We start from the raw sequence: 24,575 nt of genomic DNA, 5'->3' as shown, positions 1-24,575 counted from the left end.
TGTTTAAAGGTCAATTTTTAACTTTTTTTTGGTTAACTTTAAAGATTGGCAGTATTGCCTTTGATTACATTGGACGACAGTATTTTTAATAAGTTAAGAATATGGAATAGATAGTTATATTCTCCCTAAAAACATGCTTAAAATGCTTTCAAAGCACGTAAGACCGAGAAATACCCCTTATGGATACCGAATATTTCTCATACAATACTTTTGAGATAAAAATCACATGGATATCTCCGTAAAATAAACATGTTCTGAAGAAATTTAGGCTGCTACATATTGCTATATGCATACAATCAGTTATTTCAGACAAAACAAAATATATCAAAATTGTTTTTAATAAATTCATCCAAACTCAAAAATGAAACTACATTAGACCAATAAAGAAGCAAGAACCAGAGTGAACATCTATAGCATAATACAGCTTGTCTGTGAGTTTTCGAACAAATCACAATTTCCCCTTTAAATATAAGCACGTATTTGGGAGTTACACAAGGGCAGTGTAATTAGAAAACTAGGAACATACCTATCCCATTTTCTTTGCTTTTAGCTTTAAAATATTGTTTTATTAATATGTTGTGTGTCTCACTCCCTACTGAAAACTGCAAATGCTGGGTTCAAATCAGTATGCAATAGTCATTTTCTTTTCAAATATATCTGGCTTTTATTAATTAGTATGATAGGAAGTCATTCTTTTTAACACTATATATCATCTCAGGTGATTTGTGCAAGTATGGTTATGCAATAACACATAAAGATGCTAGATTTAACTAGTCAAAACAAAGTAAGAGCGATTAGTGACCTAATAGAAGCTGTTTAATAAGTACATCAATTATTGCATGAATTCTACTATTAACAAGGATAGATAAATTGGTTTAAAGGCTTCATAGTGCTTCAGGGTTGGAAGTCATGGTGAAGGGTGCACGGGTGTGGGGAAGGGGTTTTATTTTGTGTGGAATAGGGGTTTTGGGTGTGTGCAGGGTCTGTTGTGTGTAATACGTTGTATGTCTTTGTTTGAATGTTAGGGTGAACTCTTATATTTAATTTTTTAAAAAAATGAGTAGAAACCCAGATTGAAAATAGTGGATAACATGTAGAAAGAGCAATTCTATGTTTTGAGTTACTGATAATATGTACTCAATGTTAGAATTAACCGGTTGATTGCCTAATGTAGATATGCATGTACATTTCAAAAGGATTGTTATCTGACTTTATCTGCTATAATTTGCTGTTTTGTTATGTAACATATTAATAAACTGTTTACCCACAAAAAAAAAATTGCATGAATTCCTCTCACCTGACATAAATACGAAGTAAAAAAATATCTTTTACAGACTAAGAGGAGGATGGAACATGGGTTCGGCTGTAGAAGGAACCACTGCAGACCCTCTTGCCAATAATCCAGAAACCCTCCAGCACTAGTTATCTGGCAATTGAGAAAAAGGAAGTTGCTCTGGTGTAGAAGTGTGAGGTGCTTGCATGATTCCGGATTTAGACACAGAAATTGTATTTAATGGACTAGATATGTGGTAAGAATGGCACAGAATAAGTGGGCAAATGAAGCCAGCATTCTAATACAGTACCTTTATAGTGGATTGATATGGGTTTCCTGCTGTCAACATGTGGTTCTTCCATGCCAAGCCTGCTGGCAAGACAGCTGAACACTAGCTACAACACATTAACTAAGATGATGTTTCTGAAAAGCTAACACACAAAACCCCTGTGCAAATAGTGGACTAACAACTGAGTATAATATCCTCCTCTACAGATGTCTGTTCCTCGCATACAGGTATAAGTACTGCTTATTCCATATACATATAACTCAGGACAATATTTTAATCAATATTATAATATTTTTGCCCAAAACTTAAAATAAAACAGAAATATAAAATCTGCAATCTCAATGTGCATGTGCAATTTTACAATGTACAATTGCCATAATGTATTCATAAAATAACTAATAGCTTACAGACCTCCTTTAAGTACATGAGCCGTTAACAGTTTCTATCACTTCCATAATTAGCCACTCTTTGAGGAGATGTAATGGCATACAGCCATTTATTTCAGAGAACACCCAAGACATCTAACCTTTGCCATATAGAGTCTGATTTCAGAAATGACCTTAAGATATTGACCTTACAGAACTGCAGACTGCCATATGAATTAGAAAGAAAAACAGAAGCCAAGACTCAACTTGCCAGTTGAAGAAGTTAAGCTCTAAGCATTTAAAATATATTTTTAAAAAATATGTATCATCAAGCAGATTTAATATAGTATATAATCTTCAACACAATTGAATAATGTTGTAGTGCTAAATTTTAACCAAATAGGGATCTCAAACAAAGGGATAAATAAAAGTCAATTCCAACTATAGGGAATTCATTGAAACCAGTGGCATTTGCACCAGTGGTGCAAATCTAAATCTAAATCTAGTGGGGTTAAATGTTAAATATAATTAAATTAGAGTACATTTGTTAAAGCTCATTAGATATAAATAGGCGCTCCAGAACAGGTTGAAAACAACAATTTTGCTAACTTCCAAAAGTGCCATAGGAGATTATTCTTTAGCTGAGCTTACCATTATATCAGCTGCCACTGACTTCAAACTATAGCAATTCTACAAATGGCAGAACTCCAAGAACCCAGTCAGCAATTACTATGACTCAGGTCTTACAGACTCAAGGCTATAGCTTTCATGGCTTAATCAATCCAACTGATTTCCCTCTTTTCCTACTGCCTTCCACTTTACCCTACGTCCAAAGTACAACAGTCTTCATTTAGTCATCTTCACTATTAGGGAGAGTTGAGACATGATTTGCTCCAAAACTTATTTGTCTTTTTAGCAGTACATGGTATCATTAGACCTTTTCTCCAGAACCATATCTCAATGAGGTGATTTTCTTCCTGTCAGCGTTCTTCAATATTCAACTTCCACATCAATGCATAGGAATCAGATATACTACGCCCTGGATAATTCAATGAAATTGAACTTTACAGTAACCAACAAACAAGTTTTGTTCAAATAAGATACAGCCAACAACAAGAATGATGAATATCTTCAACAACTCATAAAGGCTATTCAATATTGTAACCTTTAACATGGAACTTACAGCTCTTGAACTGTATAATAAGCTGAAAACACAAAAATCTAAAAGTTAATACTGACACTATTCCAGTTGATCACCAACTTTGATATGAAATGACCTTGCCTCCTGAGGAGCACAGCATACTGTTCACTTGGCAATATAAAATCGTTCTAGTATTGCTGACACGGTCTTCCTAGCATACATTCTGAACAGTATTTTCAGTGCACAGTACTGTTAAAAACAGAAAATATAAAATGCCTCTTGCTATAAGTGATTTTCTCTGATATTATTTGATAAAAAGATACAATTCTATTTCTTTTAACATTCATCGAATCAGAAAAGTGACAATAAATACAGTGGGTTTTTTTCCTCTTCTTTCTTTTGATGTTACCTTAGAATATAGGCTAGATGTCTGTATATGAGAATGCAAGCAATCAAAGCACTCATCTGCTTCAAGATTATCTTTAGGAAGAAGATAATATTCCCACAAAATATGCCTTAAGTTTTATCCCAAAAATCTATTCATCTTAAAATCTTCAAAACCCACCCTTTTTAGGGTCCACCCCATAGAAAGGCCAACAAAAGTCAAGATATATCTGAAATGTTCTTATTTTCACACACTCAGATTTAAAAGTGTACATGTATCTTCATAAACAGCGCTATTGCAATATAACTAAGATTTCTGGGACACTGTCTTGATAATTCAAAATACATAAAAGTAAACTTAAACTGATTATCTTATTCGCAAATAAAGAATACACCATGTAGTTCATTTCACTGGTTCCAAATAATATGTGTTAACTAAAGGTTATACAGAATACTCAATAGCATACTGAGTACATTCCAGAAGAAAAAAAAAGCCTTAAATGTAAAGAACAATCCACACTCAATTTCTACAAAAATGTATCTTCAGTCTGTCCTTACTGTAAGTCTCTCTAAAATCCCTCTTTTGAAAGTAGAATGACGTGGAATGGGAACCATGACGTAAGAGGATTACTGCTTTGTACAAATGGAAGGTATTTCCAATTATATAACAGAAAATCTAAATAAAAAATAACATATTAATTTATAAAAAATAAGGGTCACCAATTACCCATAACACATATTTACAGTTTAACCTTAATATTATTTCATATAGCTGCATTACTTTAATAGAATATAATAAATTTTGGGAAGTGGATATTCTAATTGGTAGTATAAACAGAGCACACTTAGCAACCTGAAGAACATTTCAAGGTATGTTCAGAGGGAAATCATTCACATCATTTAAAATTCAGAGTTTGCTAACATAACACATAATGACGAAAAGAGACAGGCAATTTTATTTTAAAAACAAAATCCAAATGATACAAATTAGATGAATCTATAACTCTTACCAACATCAATGAGATAGAAAAAATACTAGGTTTTGACAGAATACTAGAATTCAAAGCCCTATTACTAGCAAGTATTTAAAATACAGTCTGCTGCGAGTGCTTTTAAGTGGGGCTATGTGTGCCCTGGAATTCAGTCCTTGTAACACCTAAAAACTATATCATTCTTCTTGCTAGAAAATCTCAGAGGTATTCAAAGAGAAATTGAATAAAATAGCAATGTCAACTTTCTTCATCATAAGTTGTACTAAAGTTTGTTTTTAAACATGCAATATTTATATGGATGTCTGCAGTATTTCATTTCTGTAGTCCTACATTCCACAGTCAAGCTTGTGCTGAACTAGCTTCCAAATTCTACCTCCAGGAAGCTTAACAGGTTTGGAAGTTTGGTCAATAAAGCTATAACAGTAAAGAATCAGCTACATTTCTTCTGTGGTTTGGCTTCAAATACGTAGATGAAACTTGTATCTCTTTCATGCATGTGCATGCATGCACACACACACTTGTGAAAGAACTTGAAGGCACAATGTCATATGAAAGTAATTTAAATGGGATTGTGCATCAAAACACTGAAACTTCTTTTCTTCTGAAACTTTTTTAAAACACAGAACTGTTAATTCTATTACATGGTTTGGCTGTGCAAACATTTCCCTATATTTTATTCTCTTCCCAATTTACCACTACAATTGATTGCGATATATAATCCTATCAAACTTGGAAATTTCTTTAGCCCTGGGTGATATAATCATAGCAAAAGCACACTGCTTTAAAATCCTTTATAAATGTCATTAACTGCACTGAGAATATTATGATGATCTTTTACAATGAATGATGCATTACAGGCAGTGGGAAAAACAAACATTTCTGTTTGCTCCAAAGCTAAGAACACTGCCACCTATAACAACTTTTCCAACCTCTCCTAATACTTTCTGTTTGAAAGCAGTTGCTCCTTTTTCATTGTATTTTTCATTCTACTGTATTGAGCTTTGTATTGGGGATTTTGGTGTCACTATATGTTATTTGGTCATTACAGTTCTCCTTTTGCACAGACTATTTTGTGTTCGTAAAATGTGCTACAGCAACACAGCCCCAGGGTCAGTTCAGATATTACAGAAACCAGAGTTCACTAAAGCTGTAAACATGCATCAGGCACATACTTCCCCTTTGTCTTCTTTCTTGTTTTTTAAAACTACATTTCCTATTATAGTTGAAATGGGAACTATGGTTTAAACATCAATCTATTAATCAGCATCTGAAAACAATCAGGGATCTAATGTGCTCTTTCTCTTTCTTTTTCTTACTCAATTTCTGGGATATATTAGGAATCTTCTTCAGCTGACTTACCTACTCATATCATCTCATTCAAGAATTTATACAGTACTTCTTAAATTTAAGAATCAATACTGATGAGTAGCCCCCTACCGCCCATAGGAAATACTTTTACCAACTCATACTTTAAGCTGATATATGTATGTGCATTCCTCTGTGAATTTTAGGCTATAAAAACAGAATTAAATTATTAAACTATTTGGCACTGCCTCTAAGGAAACATCAGAAATGGATTTAATATTAAAAAGTGAAGCAAAACATAACACAATTAAATATATGGGCAGATGTACAGTTGCGCCAGCTGCCGGGCAACACATGAGACTACAACATTACCAACTCATGCCCACCACATGAATAACAAGTCAATTTTCCTACTTGTAAATTCCCCTTACTTTTCATATTTATCTGTAGAACTTCAATACTAGTATAAATTCACAGGCATTTAAGCAATTCTTCCTTTGTGGTATAAGTCAAACCAAAGTCTCCAAAGCATTAAGTAAATCCAGGATGAAGATATCTGTTCCACTTTCTGATAAAAGGACACCGTTGAGATGGAACAATCCAGGAGATCCTGGCACAAGTGTATCGTGTCGAATCACTATTCCTCCAATACGCTCAATAAAATGGCCAATTGCTTGATTGACTTGTCTCCTGCTTTTCTCCATCACTTCATGGTGTATCTCTTGGTTCCATACTTTACGGGGCACAATATTTGACCAGACCAGAATGCTATTCTTGAATATTTGCTTAAGATGTCCCAGATCCTTCTTCATTTGGTTTATGATATCCATATTTCTGTCTGTCCCCAGGTCATTTCCCCCCAAATGGATTACCAGAACATCAGGATCTGTTAGACGACGTCGCGAGTGCAACAGAGTGGGTATTAACTGGTCCCAAGTCATGCCGCTCTTTCCTAGCCAATGTAATTTGGCATCCTGCAGCCGAACGCCCAATTTTGGGGCAAAGCTTCTTTCAAGTGACCGTTTTTCTGCCCAAAAAACATAAGAATGACCACAAATCCATACCTGTTTCTGCTTTCTTCTGCCATCTGCTATTAAGAGAACAAACATGCATTAATTCTTCATAAACGTTGAGGCTTAAGCACTTTCTGAAAACTTTACCCAGCGTGGTTTTACACTATAATATTTGATGTAACAGAAAAATCAGAACATGAAATGGTTGCTTCTACCCCAAAATGTATGTCTTTGGTATTCATTAAGAAATATTTTTATCTGAACTCCAGTCTAGAAAACTATAACATAGTAGTGTATGAAATTTGTATGTCAAAATACCTGTGTCTGAGTAATATCAATAGAAAGGAATCCACGCTTACCTTTCCTTTTGAGAAACTTTTGATAAAAAGTATTTGTAATACTTTTTACAAGATGAAGGATCAGCACATTTACAGCTTGCCAGTGCATTCAGGGCTAGTCAAGTTTCTCAGTTCAGAATGTCATTTGAGAGAGAAATGGCATGCTGGCATATTCAAAATCTAAGAAAATGTATGGAGCAACACATATAAGAAAGTCTATCTATTCCAAATACATCAAAATAGAGTTAAATAAAGTTTAAAATGTATGCATGTTGCAATTTCCTCCCTTTTTGTTGGCACATTATGCCTCACTTTTAAATTCTTTTTTAAGCTGTTTTTTTTAAAAAAAACCTCAATGTAGGAAATATGTATTAATTAAATATGTATTAATATGTATTAATAAATATGTATTAATTTCCTCTTTTTTGATGGGTTGATTTTTGTTGCTACATTCCATCACATATTTTAATTCATTTTTTAAAAACTGCAAAGCCTGCAGCCCAACAAAAATATAGACCGCTTAGTACTACCTTGGAAGAATAGTAGTTTGAGTACTGTAAATTTCCTGACCTAAACCATAAGATATCTTTGGTAAGTCTGGTACTTCAATAAAATTGAAAAGTCTGTAGTCAGATATACTGTGGTACTGCAAAATTACAAGAGAGAAAACTTGTTTTGCATGCTGAATAAGACTGGACTTATGAAATGTTGAGGTTTTCAAGTTTTAATTAGACTCTCTTTACTAGAGGGCAAAGACATTCATAATTAGTGACAATATTATATAAAGTCCAAGGTCTGGCCACTGTTTTCAAGTTTATTAGGGCATCCTTTCTAAACAAAACTAATTGTTAATACTTTACAGTATTTTACCCAGCACACCTCTAACCAATACATGTAAGTACGCAGCAACCACACTGAGAAATCACTGTAAAATGGAAGATAGTTGCTGATCTAAATCTTAGGCTTATAAATGTTGAGTATTCCTTATCATAAATGCTTTGGAACATAAATATTTTATATGTATGATATTTTGGAATACCTGCATTTGCACATACATATACACTTCCTGCCATTTCAGAGATCTTCAGTCTCATGTTTCATACATGAATGAGACGCTAAGTGAAGAGAATTGGGGAGCTATGAAATGGCAGGAATCCAAATAAACTTCTCAGTGCGAACCCATGTTTCCCATAATTTCAGTTTTTATTCTCTCTTCAAGCTTGCATTTAATTGGTGTATGAGACACAAGGCTGTAGTGTAGAGACTGAGGATCAGAGAGATGAACAAGCAGGAGTGTAGCAGCTGTTGCCTTGAAGGCGGAAGCAGAAGGTTGGTGGCAAATTTTGTTGGTTTGTGGAGGTCTTCGAATTTCCAGATAAAGAAATCTGTATATACATGAACTTCACGAAGTATTTCCAGTAACATAGGCAGTGAGGCATTTCATGATTCTTCTACAATGACTTCAACTCTTGCATAGCCACGCAGATGTAGAACCAGTAGTTCACATAATCGAGAAATATTAAGTCACTAATAATTCATATCCAGTTAGGCATGATAAAAAGGGCTTTTCAGGTGTACTGATTCCACCTCAATCATATGTTTCTTCTGTTTGCTTCATCGGTAGTGTTTCCCATTTTCAACAGACACCAGGCAGAAGGTTCACAAATCAACTGTAAGACCAACATCTGGACTTCAGTCACTTCGCCTAAGCTATATTTCTTTGTTCTTCTTGTGCCCAAGCAGTCATTTTTTCAGTTCCCTGGCATGTTCAGCAGTTTAATAAAATCTTTTCCCAACATCTAAAAACTCATTAATTACAAAATCAGCCCCCAAAATCATGACATTAGAGAAGAAAACAAATATATATTTTTGCTTTATTTGCCGTCCAGGTTTAATTCATTTTGGGTTTGTCAGCATCATTTTTTCCAGCAAATATTGACTTCACTACACAGAACAGTTCAGCAAAAACATGTTATTTTGTGGATGAAAGACAAAATATAGTTAATGATCATTCTGTAAATCAAATAATGGAGAAAAATAACACCTGTGAAATTCTTACTGGCAATAAAATTGATCTTTTTAAACAACAATATTTTACTCTTTTAATAAAAAATAATTGTCACCTCAGAAATAGGTTCTTCTGTGCTATTATTCTATACCTTTGAAATGAATGCACTTCAAATTTACTCACCCACAGTAGTTACAGGAGGCTGAGATGGATAATGTTGAGTGCTAGTTGTTGCTGGAAATGGTCCACTAGGTTGAGGAAAAGGGTAGGGATAACCACTTGAAGGGAGGAGAAAGGGGAAGACAGAATTTTAAAGAATGTTTGCTGAGGCAGAATTAAAAGTAAGAGTGCATTTCAATTAGCAAAAGAAATGTTGGTTTTCAGAAGTCTCAGCAGTATCAATCAACAGGATATTATTTTGAAGATAACCAACTCTCATTCATATTTAAGAAGGCATGTTATTCACATACCTAATGATACGACTGACGCTAACACTTTCTAACAATCTTTAAATTTATTCTACACCAGTCAGTAATAGCTTTGCACACAACCGAACTGTTTCCATATAGAGAGGCACATATTCTGATTTCAAATATACTTGGGAGACCCAATGGAATGGGCACATATTTTATGGCTTTCACAAAACATGTTATCACCACCATTCTAAGCATGTGCTCTTTTTTCTCAGGTCCCATTCAACTGGATTAATACATTTTTAAATACACTACATTTTCTTCCACGTCTCTGATTCTCTTGCTGCAGTTCTGCTGCAGTGCTGCATTCATGTCCTCTTCTAAACATAAACACCCTACAAGGTATCTTATGACAGTATATACTAACTACAAACTCCTCAACAGTACACAAGTATCAACAACTATGCTGTGGAACACCAAAAGTCGAAATATAAAAATTATAGTCAGCCCTCCACACTTGGTAGGGTTAGGAATACAAGACCCCCACAAAAGTTTTAACAATGCAAATAAAATATTACTATTTTTTAACCTGAGAGAACAACTGTTTACAAATCTCTAGGTCCTTCAACATGACTCTATGGTCAACTTCTGACAAACGCTGACTACAGAGTCACACTGAAGTACCTAGAGATTCCTGGAGAGAACATTTTAATCAAATCCCTGTGTATAATCAAATCTGCAAATGTGGAGGGGTACATGTGTGTAAGCTCCAGCATTTAAGGCTATGTTCATTTTCTACAAGTTTAATCTTCCCATTTTCATATTCTATCACCATTAGCTAAAACATAGAAAATAAGGAAGCATATAAAAAAGGAAAGATTTCTTCCCTCTTCAGAAATTAGTTCCATCCATACAAAAATGCATGGAGAAAGGAGTGGGCCTTTCCATATCTGGTGGTAAATATAATTCTCCTTTAAGGTGTTTTTCTCAATATATTGAGTTCTGGGGTTGAAGCCAACAGAGGCAGTACAACTGTGGTTGTGATCAGGGCTACGACATACAGCAATCTTCCATGTATGCCTTCAACTGATATCATTTAATTTCTGAAGATTTGTCCAAAGAGAAGTCACCAAATGAAAGAGAGATAAACATTATTTACAGCACAAGGGCAGTCTGGTAGGCAAAATGGTCATTTCAAAAGTAAACTTATATTGACACTTGAGTTTTCAGTTATGATTTTTGACATCCTTAGTTATTATTAGATTCAAAACTGAGTTTTTGAATGCAACCAGATTTTAAATGACATTACTGATATAAACCCATTAAGTTCCAATTTTAGTGAGCAGATACAACTGAACTAAATATGAGTAGACTCCAAACATAACACTGGGCTGTGGCGCAACTGGTTAGTAGCCAGCTGCAATAAATCACTACTGACAGAGAGATCATGAGTTCAAAGCCAGCTCGGGTCGGAGTAAGCTCCCGACCATTTAATAGTCTAGCTTGCTGTTGATCTATGCAGCTGAAAGACGGTTACATCTGTCAAGTAGGAATTTAGGTACTACTTATGCAGGGAGGCTAATTTAACCAATTTACAATGCCATAAAATCTCCAGCAGTGTGCGGAAGATGAGGAAGTACTCCATCAAGGACTCGGTGTCACAGTGGATGATGAAGCAGCAGTTCCTCCTGCGGCCGGAATCGAGCATACCCTCATGAAGCCAGAAGCTGGAATGTTAAATTGCCTCTGTGTCTGTCTATATGTGGTTGTCTATATATGTCATTTGTCTAATGGCATTGAATGTTTGCCATGTATATGTGCATTGTGATCCATCCTGTGTCCCTTCGGGGTGAGAAAGGCGGAATATAAATACTGCAAATAAATAAATAAATATTATTTTTGGTTTCAATCACAGAAGCACAGTCTAATCATTGCCTATATTTCCTACTGCACAGGTAGATTGAACAAACAATTGTTTACCTTGGATTAGGAGGAGGCCCAGGTGGGTAAGGAGACATTCCACTTGGCATACCTGGCATGTAGGAAGCTGGGAACAGTAGCAATTTTTAGACATGTTAATAATTCAGAATAATTATGTTGTTCAGTTCTATCAAAAGTCTACTTTTAACATTAAGTACTTTTAATAGTAATAATTGCAAGAGTGTTTAATTTATTTTTATTCCACATTATGCAAATGCAAGAAAGCTTTGATGTTTATCTTCAAGATAGGCAACCAGTACTAAGGAACAAAATCAAGTTCTCAGAACCTTCCCATTTGGTCTCCAGCATAATAGTATTATTTAAATGGGTCTTTTCAGTATGTTACATAGCTTAAAATCCAAGTCCTTATGAAAAAGCCATTCTTAATATGAAGCAATCTAAATTATTGAACTATTTGAAATATTTATTTCCTGGTACAAATCTATAAAAACAAGGTTTGAATGCCCATAATAAACTCTGTAGGGCTGGATCAAAAGCAATGCAAAAAGGAGTATGTTTTAGCACAGGAGCTAAATGTTATACTCTTGTTCTTGCATTTGTGTGAAGGAGGGCAAAGGAGAAATCAATGAAAGATGGATGGATGCACCTTACATTAATTTTTACTTCTGCATTCTACCTTAACAACTCAAAACAGGTACTTTTCATTTTGACAAATTTTCTCTCTCATTGCAGCAACCCTATTCAAGTAATACCCTGTATGAAGAAAGTTCTGGAGAGCTTTCTGATATGTTAGGTGGTTGTACTAAAGGTATTATGATTTTTGCCTAAAGCTATGAAGTTAAAGCATCAGTGTTTTTCAAATTCTGCTCCACCAGGTGTTTTGGTCTTCAGCTCCCACAATTCCTAACAACTGGCTGGGATTGCGGGGAGCTGAAGTCCAAAACACTTGGAAGAGCACAGTTAGATAACCACTAGTTTATCGTATATTTGACTGACACCTACTGGCCAAACTGCTGCAATATACTCAGGTTGCTGTTACCTCAGTGGTTCTCAACCTGTGGGTTCCCTGATGTTTTGGCCTTCAATTCCCAGAAATCCTAACAGCTGGTAAACTGGCTGAGATTTCTGTAACACCTGGGGACCTAACAAGTTGAGAACCACTATGTTACCTAGTATCATAAGCCCCCGCACAGAAAATATAGAGTGGATGGACCCAAATACACAACAGAGTAATAAAGCAAGGTACCTAATATTATCCGTACATTTTCAGCATTCACATATATCTTATGAGAGTTTACTTCATAATTTCTCAGATGTTTTGGACTTCAGCTCCCACAATTCTTAACAGTTGGTAAGCTGACTGGGATTTCTGGGAGCTGAAGTCCAAAAACACCTGGAGGAGCACAGTGTGAGAAACACTGGTTTACTTTATTAAATAAATAAATAAATAAAGCTGAATAAAGCTATATAAATCCAACAATGTAGTACACACAAAAAACTATAGTAAAAGTATTAACAGTGATTGAGACTTTTCTTCCTGGGAGTACATGGGCTTGATCAGTTTAATACTCAAACCAAGAGTGTAAATTGGGAGGAAAATTTATACACTGAGGAAGTGTTTGCAAAATGTGTACAAATCACTATAAATGTGTTATGAAAACGCATTGTAAAATTCTGAGGAATTTCAAGAGAACTTCTACGAACCTACAAAGAAATGGAATGAAGATAATATTTGTTTGAAACAAATGCAAAAGCTATAGAAAGCAATACAGATATATCCCTACCAAAATGTTCCACACTACAAATAGTCAAGAACATTCCCTCAGTAAGTTTGTTCGTTAAATCAAATATTATGATCTTGCACACTCTGCTATCAAAGAAACATAAAAAATAGCACTTCTGGATTATATTTAAACCATATTAAAAAAACAGATCAATCTCTATTTTCAACTTGATAAATACCAAACCAAAAAAGAAAAAAAAAAGAAAAGATTTACTGCATGTATTCAACTTAGGTCACGAAGAGTCGGAGACGATTAAATGACTGAGCAGCAGCATTCAACTTAGTAAATATGTGCTTGATATAATCTGCCCTAGGGAAAGAATTCCATAGCTAAGATACTATGGCTGAAAGAATGCTACTACTGGAGCATTCTATACTGGATCTTAAAAGTTAAAGATAAAGGTTTTCCCCTGACATTAAGTATAATCGTGTCCGACTCTGGGAGTTGGTGCTCATCTCCATTTCTAAGCTGAAGAGCTGTCATTGTCTGTGGCCAGCATGACTGCATGGATCGCCTTTACCTTCCCGCTGGAGCGGTACCTATTGATCTATTCACGTTTGCACATTTTCAAATTGCTAGATTGGCAGAAGCTAGGGCTAACAGTGGGAGCTCTCCCCACTCTCTGGATTCAAACTGCTGACCTTTTGGTCAGCAAGTTCAGCAGCTCAGCGGTTTAATCTGCTGTGCCATTGGGGGCTCCGGATCTTTAAAAAGTCGGTTTAAAATCTACAAAAGCTCATGCTAAGACACCAATTAGTTTTAAAGTTGTTGGTACATTCCTCCTTCCCCTTTCTATACTGTTGAAATGGCCATCCCATATTCCCAGCTTAACCTTTTTAACAGGACATATAACAGACCATTTAGAAAAGATTGTGCATAAGTAAGGTAATCCAGAAACAGATAATCTCATAAATAACCTTATGCCCTGACTGTTCATAATTTTTTAGATAAAATCTAGACATATAAGAAACGAGGGCTCCATATTATAAACTGAATCACCGTGTTAAAAGTAACAGGGTAATAGTTCTGAGTTAACAATTCTTTCTGCACAAATGAGGAAAATGAATTACAACCGTTCTTCAGACAAAAGACTCTGCACTGTTACTCACAAGACATCAGTTATGTGTACAGAAGACAGGTGATTAGCTATATACAACTAAGTCTTCCTTTTAGAAAAGCAGTAGAACACAGAAGTGCCATTAAACATACAAAAAACCAGGACAGATTATATTTTATTTAAAATTAAACAGAGAAACAGATTTTGCTACAGTTGAATACAATAAGCAAAACTGTAAAAACTACTGAATAGAGTGTCACTGATAATAACAAAATAACAGGGCAAAAAGAATTCAGAAATGCTGGAGCAAAAATGCATGAATTTCAGCTAGAAACTGCCTGCCAATTCACAGAAATAATTGAAATTCAGCAAAGGCCCCTCCTGGGATAAAAACCATTTACACTAATTCCATCCTTCCTATTGCAACCTCCCATACCTCAGACAACAAATCTTCTGGTAGTTGGAATACACAATGTAACTGACTACATGTACATATATAAACTACATACCACATACATTTCTTGTTCTATTAAGTTTTCTTTTAAAAAAATAAGATCCCGCCTTGTATGATGCTCACAATGCCTTTCCACGTTCCACAAAATAGTATTGTTAACAACCATGCCACTACATGCTTAGAAGTGAACAGGAAAGTGCTACGAAAACTAGAACATTTCAAATAAATACAGCAGTATCTATGTTTATTTATAATGCTAGTTATTTACATGTGTAAGAGACATATGTTTCTTACCATTTGGTGGTCCTGTTGCCTGATAAGGTGGATAGCCTGCTGAAATAGTAGGCCGAGAAAACACTGGAGGCTCGTCTCCAAACACCACGATCATAACTTGAATCAATCCTATCAAATCTGATTGTGGCTAGGAGTTAAAACACAGAAAACAGACTTTTTTCTCCCACAAAGGTAGTTTAATTAACAGATCTGTTTATATTATTTTGTTTTTATGATTGCAATTTGGGCATTAAATTTTGCCAATTTTTGTAAGCCGCCCTGAGTCCCCTCGGGTGAGAAGGGCGGGGTATAAATGTTGCAAATAAATAAATAAATACATAAATTGTTCATTAGCACTGACAACAGATCTATCACTTCTTTAGGGATAGCAGATTAGTGTCTCCTATTTAGGTTTCCATCTACTTTATTCAATTCAGTTAGCAAGAACTGAATATATGTTACCATCCCCAGTGAATCATATAGGTTATGGATAAAAGGAATTTTGTGAATGAGCATTTCAATTCCAAACCTTATAATAGCACAGCGATCATGGCAAATAACAGTATTTCATTCAATAAAAGGCTCCAGGTTTCCAAGTCTATGCCTTTATGTGATACTAAATGGCCATACGAGAAACTATCCTATTTCTTAAAAAGTATAATAATTCAAAATTAAAGTAAAAATTAAAAAATGTACTTACATGTTTCCATTCATGGAGATATGGAAGATATATCTTGCCATTTGCATCAACATGTTTTCCAGTTTTAATTGTCATTGTACTAGTTGGTTTAACAAAGCAGATTGGGGGGTTGAATGGATATGTATCCAACAACCAGAGACATATTGGGATATTATAAGTATTGCCTGAAGAGGTTTAGAAAAAAGCAGTTAATGAATCATGGGTTTGGGGGGGCACATATGATAATGTTGTAAAACAGTGAGGCAAAATACATTTATTGCTATGGTAAATTCAAGCACGCAAAAATTGCATTGAGCAACTAGACTACAATACATATATTATAACAAACTGCTTCTAACATTAACCAGGCAGATGCACCTGTGCATTTACAAGGAGGATACACTGCCTCTTCACATATAGCAAAGCCACTTGCCATTGAGATACCTATTCTTCACTTTCATATTTAGGAATGACGTGACAATTGCATTTCTATTTGTTCGCATATCTATTTTCTGATCCTGGGATGTAACAAAGTGTTAGAATTATTCTTAAGATCAGATAAAGAGTACAGACAAGATGGAGGTCAGTTCAGAGTTTCAACCATATATGAGTAGGCAAACAAGTCATTTCAATGGGGCTACATTCCAACTCAAAAATTAAGTTTGCAAAGTGGTTCTGTTCTATGATTGAGACATTGGACTTTACGAAGCCATGCATGCTCTAATCATTTCCATATTAGACCAACCACTATCATTATCATAGGCTGAAGTTGAAAACAGTTCAGAAAGTTGCAAAGGGCAAGAATGTGCCTGCCAGGGTGTTACTGGACTGCAGAAAGGAACATATAGCCGGGCTGTGGCGCAGGCTGTTGAGCAACCAGCTGCAGCCAGCTGCAACAAATCACTCTGACCAAGAGGTCATGAGTTCGAGGCCAGCTCAGAGCCCCGCGTTTGTCTTGTCTTTGTTCTATGTTAAGGCATTGAATGTTTGCCTTATATGTGTAATGTGATCCGCCCTGCGTCCCCTTCGGGGTGAGAAGGGCGGAATATAAATACTATAAATAAATAAATAAATAAATAAATAATAGCTAGCTACCAAACTGGTTCCTAGAATAATTCAAAATACCAAATTTGGTCTTTAAAGTACTAAGGTACTGCTGAAGCTAAGCAGATATGAACCTGATTTCTCCTGGGTGAGAAGATCAAGAGCAGCTAGACTTTAAGAGTAAAATATATTAAATAAATCAGTGATAAAACACACATGAATGAAGCTGTTTAAATCCACAACAGATCTTACGTGTTTTCTGCCATGAGTCTTATGATAAGTGGAGTCGATGGAAAATGAAACAACCTTCTAAGAAAGTTTATCTGCTCTGATTTCTGCAGTCAATTGAGACCTGCTTTTTCTATTATAGTGTTTTAGATACAAATTTTAAAATGGATTTTGCATTGTGACTTACTTAAATTGTAACTAAATGCTCCCACTTAACCTTCTTAAGACCTTAGTGATTAGCCCCTGATAATTTTAGTTAGTTATTTCTGTATTTTAATTCTAGTTTGATAATCATATGGGGTAGTCAGAATGATTATAGTCTATTAAAATGTTGGTAATCACAATTTGTACATTAACGGTGCTTAAGCGTTCATTTTTAAAATAATTGTTGGGATCAACCTTTTGCATCATAGCTTTCATGAGAGGTACCATGGTCTCCCCCTTTAGAAATAATTTCCTATGTTTAATGGAATGCTGCACTGAAAGATTTTCCAGCTTCTAGGAGCAACTGCCTGGAATGTACTAAAACCCTATAGACAGGGCACATCACACATAGCATTTTTTTTTTCATTTCAGCCACTGGATATGCCTTCTTTACTTCCATAGTGTACAGACTGTCAGAGCTTGATTCAGGATTACTTTTCAATCTCTTATCTAGCCAGCTTCAATTAATTCAGTGCACTGTGAATAAGGGAATGGTTTTTAATAGCAGCTTTCCATCTGCAGAGCTTTCAATCAGTACAACAGGTGCAGACACTTGGCATGCTAGCAGAACTCCCTAACCTATTGAAAAGGAAACCTTGTTTGTGTTAACTGTATATTTAAATAGAAGTCAATACCAAACACTTGCAGAAATTACTTTAAATGCTTCTGGGGTGACACTCAATTCCTTTTTCACAGTGAAATCAGAGCAATTAAAGAGAAAGACAACATTTTGCAAGATGTTCTCTATGCTAAATCAACTCTACTCTAGAGTGCTACTACAAAACCTCTAAAAAAGAGAGTGGAAATTACACATATAATGCATAAAAATTATTTTAAGGTCACAAGAATATCAGATGTACTTCTGTTTTCTTGTATTACATTCACTGATTTAAGGGATAAAATTGCAGCAAAGTACATATGTCTTCAAATATTGTAAAACAATTACACAAAGTTATAAAACTAAAAATGTGGTATTTGAAAGTAAGTGGACTGACAACAGTGATAAATACATATGTTTTCAAGTCAGGTATGCACAAATAATTCAAGACACATACGTACCTCTGTAACTTACAGGAATAGTTCCAGTGAGGCTCATCAACTCTCTTGATGAACCATCATTAAAAACTGAAACAAAGAATTAGACACTTTGTTTATTTTACTGACAAAGCAATTCATGCACACACAAAAATGCATCAAATGTTTGTCATGTACTTTTCCACATATAAGCAAGCACCTGCTAAAAAATTCCAGCACTACACAATGCAACATGCCTAGTATATTATTTTGTGCCTTATGAATCCGTATCACTAAATAATCTATGACAAACCCAGTTGTTAAACATGCACAACTACTATAATTGCTATGACAACCTTCAAAACAAAACTGCAACTCAAAGCTACAGGTCAGGATCAGTAAGGTGCAACAGTCCAGGATCTGTTTTTACTTTAAATCCCAGTATTCTTACCATGGGATATGGCTGCCAGGATTAATGGGAGTTGCAATCTGATAACATCTGGTGAGCTGCAATTTGCCCACCCCAGATTTAAGTGAAGTTCCAGTTCCCTGTTTTATATTACATGGACAAGTTTTTTTCAAATAGGAAAAAAAAAATGTTTCTAACACAAATTTGCTGAAGAATACGCTTTAAATCCAAGTAATTAATCTCATAACTTTTCATTCTTTTCCACAATAAAATTATTTGTGCAAAACAGAATGAAATAAAGATAAGAAATTAGCACTGAATGGCTGAATACTAGACACATTATTTTACAGAACAAACAATATTATAAAGAATACAATATACTCATTAATTGTAAACATAAAACAATGCAGGTGACAAAACACAGGGACTTACCATAGCCATCCATTACAGGTTTGAGATCTTTGTATTGGGCAATAACACTGATAGTTTCTTGAACAGACAGGTCTCTGTACTTGTACTATATAGGGGGAAAGAATTTTATAAACTTAAAACTACATTAAAGGCAAATTTTATTAATACAATATGAACCTACTTCTATCTAAGTCCTATGACTAAGGTCCTGCCTTTCCACAATCTCACTTTACAGGTTATGATACTGTAGGTGAGATTTTATAGCATGTATAGCTTTTGTCCCTTTCTTTACCCAGCAGAGGGTAAGAACCATTTTTTCACGCAAAGCTGCTTTCCTGAATGAAAACTAAATACTATAGAGAAAATATGTTCATTCAAGCTGAGTTACGTTCTGTGTGCCACAATACAGACTCAAACACAATGACGTGTTTACTAAAAGGTAAAGGTAAAGGTTTCCCCTGACGTTAAGTCCAGTCATGTCTGACTCTGGGGGTTGGTGCTCATCTCCATTTCTAAGCCGAAGAGCCGGCATTATCCATAGACACCTCCAAGGTCATGTGGCCAGCATGACTGCATGGAGCGCCGTTACTATGTTTACTATGCTTATGGAAAATAAGATTTTCCCAATACAGTACTTTATGCCTTATATATTGACACAAGAAAATGCAAGTCCCCAAATAAAATTGTATCCTCGCTGTTTATAACCATTATTTCAGTATAAGCCTTCTCAATGAAACATAGAACAATTCTAAAACATAATAAAACAATGACCAATTATGATGGCAGACTCAAGCAGATTTTATGATTGCCTAATCCATAGAAGTCATAGCAACTGCAGAGTAAAAGAAAGGAGAGTGCTAGTGGCCCAACAGTCACCCCAAAATCTGTTACTGTTTTTAAAATTGTTGTTAAATGCTGTCAAGTCAGCTTTCTCTTATGGTGACCCTATGAATGAGAAATTCCATTATTATTATTTACTATATTTATGCCCTGCCCTTCTTATCCCGAAGGGGACTCAGAGCACCTTACAAACTACAGCAAAAATTCAATGCCGAGACCAGATATTGGTAGATCAGATTAAGCAAGTTCAAGACTGTGACTTGACTAGGTCAATCCATTTGTAAAGCAGTCTTCTTTTTATTTCACTAGTGCCCTCCGCTGTACTGAGCATTAATGTATTTGCTAATGGATCCTGGCATGTCTCAATATCCAAAATATGATAATCTCAGTTCTATCATTCTGGTTTCTAATGGGATCTCAAGCTTGATTTGTTTTTGGATGCATTCATTTGTCTTTTTGATAGTCCATGTTAGAAAGCCACCCCACACCACTGGAGAAATCATACTGTTTAGCCAGCATTCTACCACCTGACATCCGCTGGGAAGTAGCATCCAGCAATGAAAGGACCAAGGCATTGACATCTCCGGCCCATCTCCTGTTCGGATATCAGCTAGCATGCCAACACCTTATATCAAGAAATGATTTTCTAAAATTTACATAAATACTCACCTCAGCAAGTGAGAGCCCAAAAGTGGCAGGCTAAAATCCAGAATCTCAATCAGTGGCTGACGCTGGATGACAAACTCCCTCCTGGACACACAGAAGTCTGGGCAACTTGGAAGGTGCTAAACAGACTGTGCTCTGGCACCACGAGATGCAGAGCCAACCATAAGAAATGGGGCTACAAAGTGGAGTCCATGACATGTAAGTGTGGAGAAGAGCAAACCACAGACGACCTACTACAATGTAGTTTGAGCCCTGACACAAGGTAAACTTCAGAAAGATTAATTAAGGCTATCTGAATCAGAAACATCAATAAGATTACCTCCATAAAGTAATTCTGGGAACACATGAATGTTTCCCCAAAATTATGTAACAAGCCAAAATGTAAATCTGTAGAGCTGGGGACTTTCCAAGACTTTCAGTGGCACTATTAATTGTCATTAGCAAAGTAAAATAATGCCAATTGGTTTTCCTGCTATTTGCTTCCAGACTCTATTCTGATAGGGCCTTGAAGGATCTGTTGTGGTGAAGAGAAGATGAAGCTATTATTTTAATCTGGGATTATTTTACATTGCCTACTGTTTTGGTTGTGCACCACCACAAAATTCCATGATAAAGAACAGAATACAAATGGATCCTGGAGCAAAATGACTATGAGTTCTTCTTTGAAGAAAAAGATAATACTTGCAATTACAGATTATATCAAACTGAAGAACAGCAGCAGATAAAGGCAGATAGAGGATGCTGGGTCATATAGTGTTCCACATTGAGACCAAAGGCTGATGAACATTCTGCTCCTGCCTTCTTAAAATGTATTTGACAAGCCCTATTCCTGCTGACAAAAGGGAGGATAAATAAAAGTGATACTAAACCAAAGTTAAGATATAAGGGCAAAACCCACATGTTACTCCCTGCTTATATAAGCAGTTTTCCATTTACCTATAACGCAATTGAGATGGTTAAAAGCTGCTTCTGGGTGTGGGCATATGCCCCCCCCCCAACTCAGAGCTGACCAGAACAGCTAACAGAATGTTGTCCAGAATACTTCACATCTGTTGAGAACTACCTTGGCCTGTGGCAATGCTACAATAATGAATACTGTAAAATAATAATGAATGGCACCGAAATGCCAGGAAATACTAGTATGATTTTTAGGACACTGTTAAATATATTCAAATCTTCTTTCCTCCCTTTACTATTACTGCAATAAAAAGCAAAAACCCATGAAAGAAAAATACAGCATACATGTATGAATAACCATAAAATGAATAAAAATAGTCATAACTCTCAATCGGAATTATCTACCAGATAACAAATCTTACTCACTAACAGGACAATGCTGTATTTCCACATTCTTTTTGCTCCTGATCATCTAACAATTAGCTAAGCAACTACCATGTTTTGCAGTTTTCTTGCTAATCAAACCTATATTGTATCAGAATATGGCTCAATGAGAATACAAACTTTAAATCCATTTTTTCAAAATGAAAGTTCAGCTGTATGTTTATGTGTTTTCAAGTTGCTTATTGACTTATGGTGACCTCATGCATTTGACAGGGCTTTCTTGGGCAAGAACTACGCAGAGGTTATTTGCCATTGCCTTCCTGTGAAATTCAGCTAGCACCACCTTAGTAGTCACTAATCCAGGTTCTAAACTGGGGCTGAGCCTGCTTATTTTCTTAGAGCAGATGAGATCTGGTGGCTTCAAGACAGTTAGGCTGAACTTAAGTTATCTTCACCCAAATGAGAGACCAGCTGGACTGATGGTATGAAAAATCTTACTGCAAGAGGGGGGAAAGATTTCATGGTTGAGTAATTATTACATCCAAACCTCTGGTGGTTTATTATGGCCATTATGACAGATTATGTTCCCCCTGGTTTTTCCTATCCTTCTTCCCTGATTGTGTGCTAGGGAAATCATTCTTACTCCAGTTCCAGGATTGATGTAACTTGGAGGCTCCTGGGAGGTGCCATGTCACCTGACCTAAGGGCAAGCTACAGATCTCAATCTTTCCCAATACACTATTGAAAATCCCATCTTTACTGTTACCTCCAATGGAATAATATAGGCATGATTGGGACAAAAGTGGATCTTTCCACTGCCACACCTGGAAAACTTCTGAAGTTTGGTGTGCTATTCTGCCAGCAGATTTTCTTCTACATTTCCTGAAGAAGTTCTGCCATCTGCTATGGCTTTTTCCTTATCTTCCAGCTGTTCCTGAATGCTGCAACTCTTTACAGTTCAATCAGCACAGGTGGATCTACATTCTACAACATTCAACAATGTTTACTCTCAAATAAGTACACAAAGATGATTCTGTTTCATTTATAAATGATATGTAGTGAAATAGCTTTAAATTCTAGACAACTGGATGAAGCTTAAGTCGATTCTTAAAAATCACCATCAAGGTTTAATTCTAAAATGGCTGATGACAAATTACAATACCTTAGTTTACTATTCTTATTTGTTACTTTGTGTCACAAAAACCAGCCCATTTCTAAACCAGCCGATTTCTAAACCAGCCTATACAATCACTGTTCGCCTAAATAATGCAAAAGAAAATGAACACCATGTTATTTACATTTTCCTTTTTTTTAAGTTTCCCAATTTCCTATGACTAAAGCTTTGTTCTACTGAAACACAGGTAATTTAAGGATGGAAATATTTCATTTAAAGTAGACCGCAAGGCAAAAAAGGCACAGAGAAAAAAAACTCCCTGTCAAGATCCAAATTCAGCTCCATAACTTATAATAAACAGCCAAAATCAGTCCCACTGTTACTTATAAAGAGCCCAAATTCACAAGAAAGTGTTGAAATCCAGCCCCTCTACTCCTTATGAAAAGCTCCAATCCAGCCCCTGTAGTCATAATAGAGCCCAGATTCAGTCGCATCATAATAATTACTATTATTCTATATATACATATATTATTGAAGACTTTCATGGCCAGAATCACTGGGTTGCTGTGAGTTTTCCGGGCTGCATGGCTATGTTCCAAAAGCATTTTCTACAGATGTTTTGCTCACATCTATGGCAGGCATCCTCAGAGTATATTGGAAACTAGGGATCCTTCCACACAGCCCTATATCCCAGAATATCAAGGCAGAAATTCCCACAATATCTGCTTTGACCTGGGTTACCTGAGTCCACACTCAGATAATATGGGATTTTCTGCCTTGATATTCTGAGAAATAGGGTTGTGTGGAAGGGCCCTAAGTCAGTGAGGTTTATATATCTGTGGAAGGTCCAGGGTGGGAAAAAGAATTCCTGTCTGTTGGAGGTAAGTGTGAATGTTGCAATTAATCACATTGATTAGCATGGAAAAGCCTTGCAGCTTCAAAGCCTGGCTGATTCCTGCCTGGGGGAATCATGTGCCGGGAGGTGTTAGCTGGTCCTGATTGATTCCTATCTAAAATTCCCCCGTCTTCTGAGTGTTCTTTACCCACTGTCATGATTTTAGAGTTTTTTTAAATACTGGCAGCCAAATTTTGTTCATTGTCATGGTTTCCTCCTTTCAGTTGAAAGTGTCCACATGCCTGTGGATTTCAATGTCTTCTCTGTGTAGTCTGACATAGTGATTGTTAGAGTGGTTCAGCATTTGTGTGTTCGCAAATAATATGCTGTGTCCAGGTTGGATATCAAGTATAGACATCCCGCTTTTTTTTCTATTGATTGAGATACAGAGCCTCACTCTTAATAACTCTTACTAAAACTACCAAATTCTGACCCACGCGATATAACGGAGAGCCCAAATTCTGCCCGACTATTCCTTCTGAAGAACCTCAATTCAGCCCACTGCTCCTAATGAAGAGTCCTGGCCCCCAGTTTATTTCCTGGTGGGAGGGCGGCGGGGGTTCCTCCACGAGAGAGGAGACCCAGCAAGGCCGACCGGCGCCCAAGATTCTCTTCACGAGGCGGAGAGAGGCCGTCCCCCTGCCTTCCCCGGCTCAAAGGCAGGCTTCACCCCTGCGAGGCGACAAGGCCAGGAATACTTCAAGGAAGGCCTGCCTTAACCCTGCCTCCTCTCTCAAAGTCGGTAGGGAGGGCCCAGAGG

At 36.1% G+C, this 24,575-nt stretch overlaps 1 protein-coding gene across 3 annotated transcripts in view; it reads right to left on the bottom strand.

Moving 5' to 3' along the window:
• tsg101 (tumor susceptibility 101) overlaps positions 1-24,575 on the bottom strand; it is a 38,881-nt gene that overhangs the window by 14,061 nt on the left and 245 nt on the right. The window contains exons 1-8 of one of the 3 annotated variants that reach the window (XM_062967657.1): positions 20,529-24,573; positions 19,041-19,125; positions 18,245-18,310; positions 15,731-15,894; positions 15,052-15,178; positions 11,502-11,568; positions 9,292-9,386; positions 318-6,839 (exon numbers count right to left, since the gene is read on the bottom strand). In XM_062967657.1, coding sequence (XP_062823727.1) covers positions 6,259-6,839; positions 9,292-9,386; positions 11,502-11,568; positions 15,052-15,178; positions 15,731-15,894; positions 18,245-18,310; positions 19,041-19,053 — 1,113 coding nt within the window. In that variant the 5' untranslated portion in view covers positions 19,054-19,125; positions 20,529-24,573 and the 3' untranslated portion in view covers positions 318-6,258. Of the gene's footprint in view, positions 1-317; positions 6,840-9,291; positions 9,387-11,501; positions 11,569-15,051; positions 15,179-15,730; positions 15,895-18,244; positions 18,311-19,040; positions 19,126-20,528; positions 24,574-24,575 lie in introns of those variants that run through there. The other 2 variants (XM_008107600.3, XM_003214747.4) reach the window with 2 other exon arrangements.

Source organism: Anolis carolinensis, chromosome 1 (genome assembly GCF_035594765.1).
Source record: "Anolis carolinensis isolate JA03-04 chromosome 1, rAnoCar3.1.pri, whole genome shotgun sequence".
NCBI lineage: Eukaryota > Metazoa > Chordata > Lepidosauria > Squamata > Dactyloidae > Anolis > Anolis carolinensis.
This window is presented reverse-complemented; position numbering and strand designations above follow the sequence as displayed.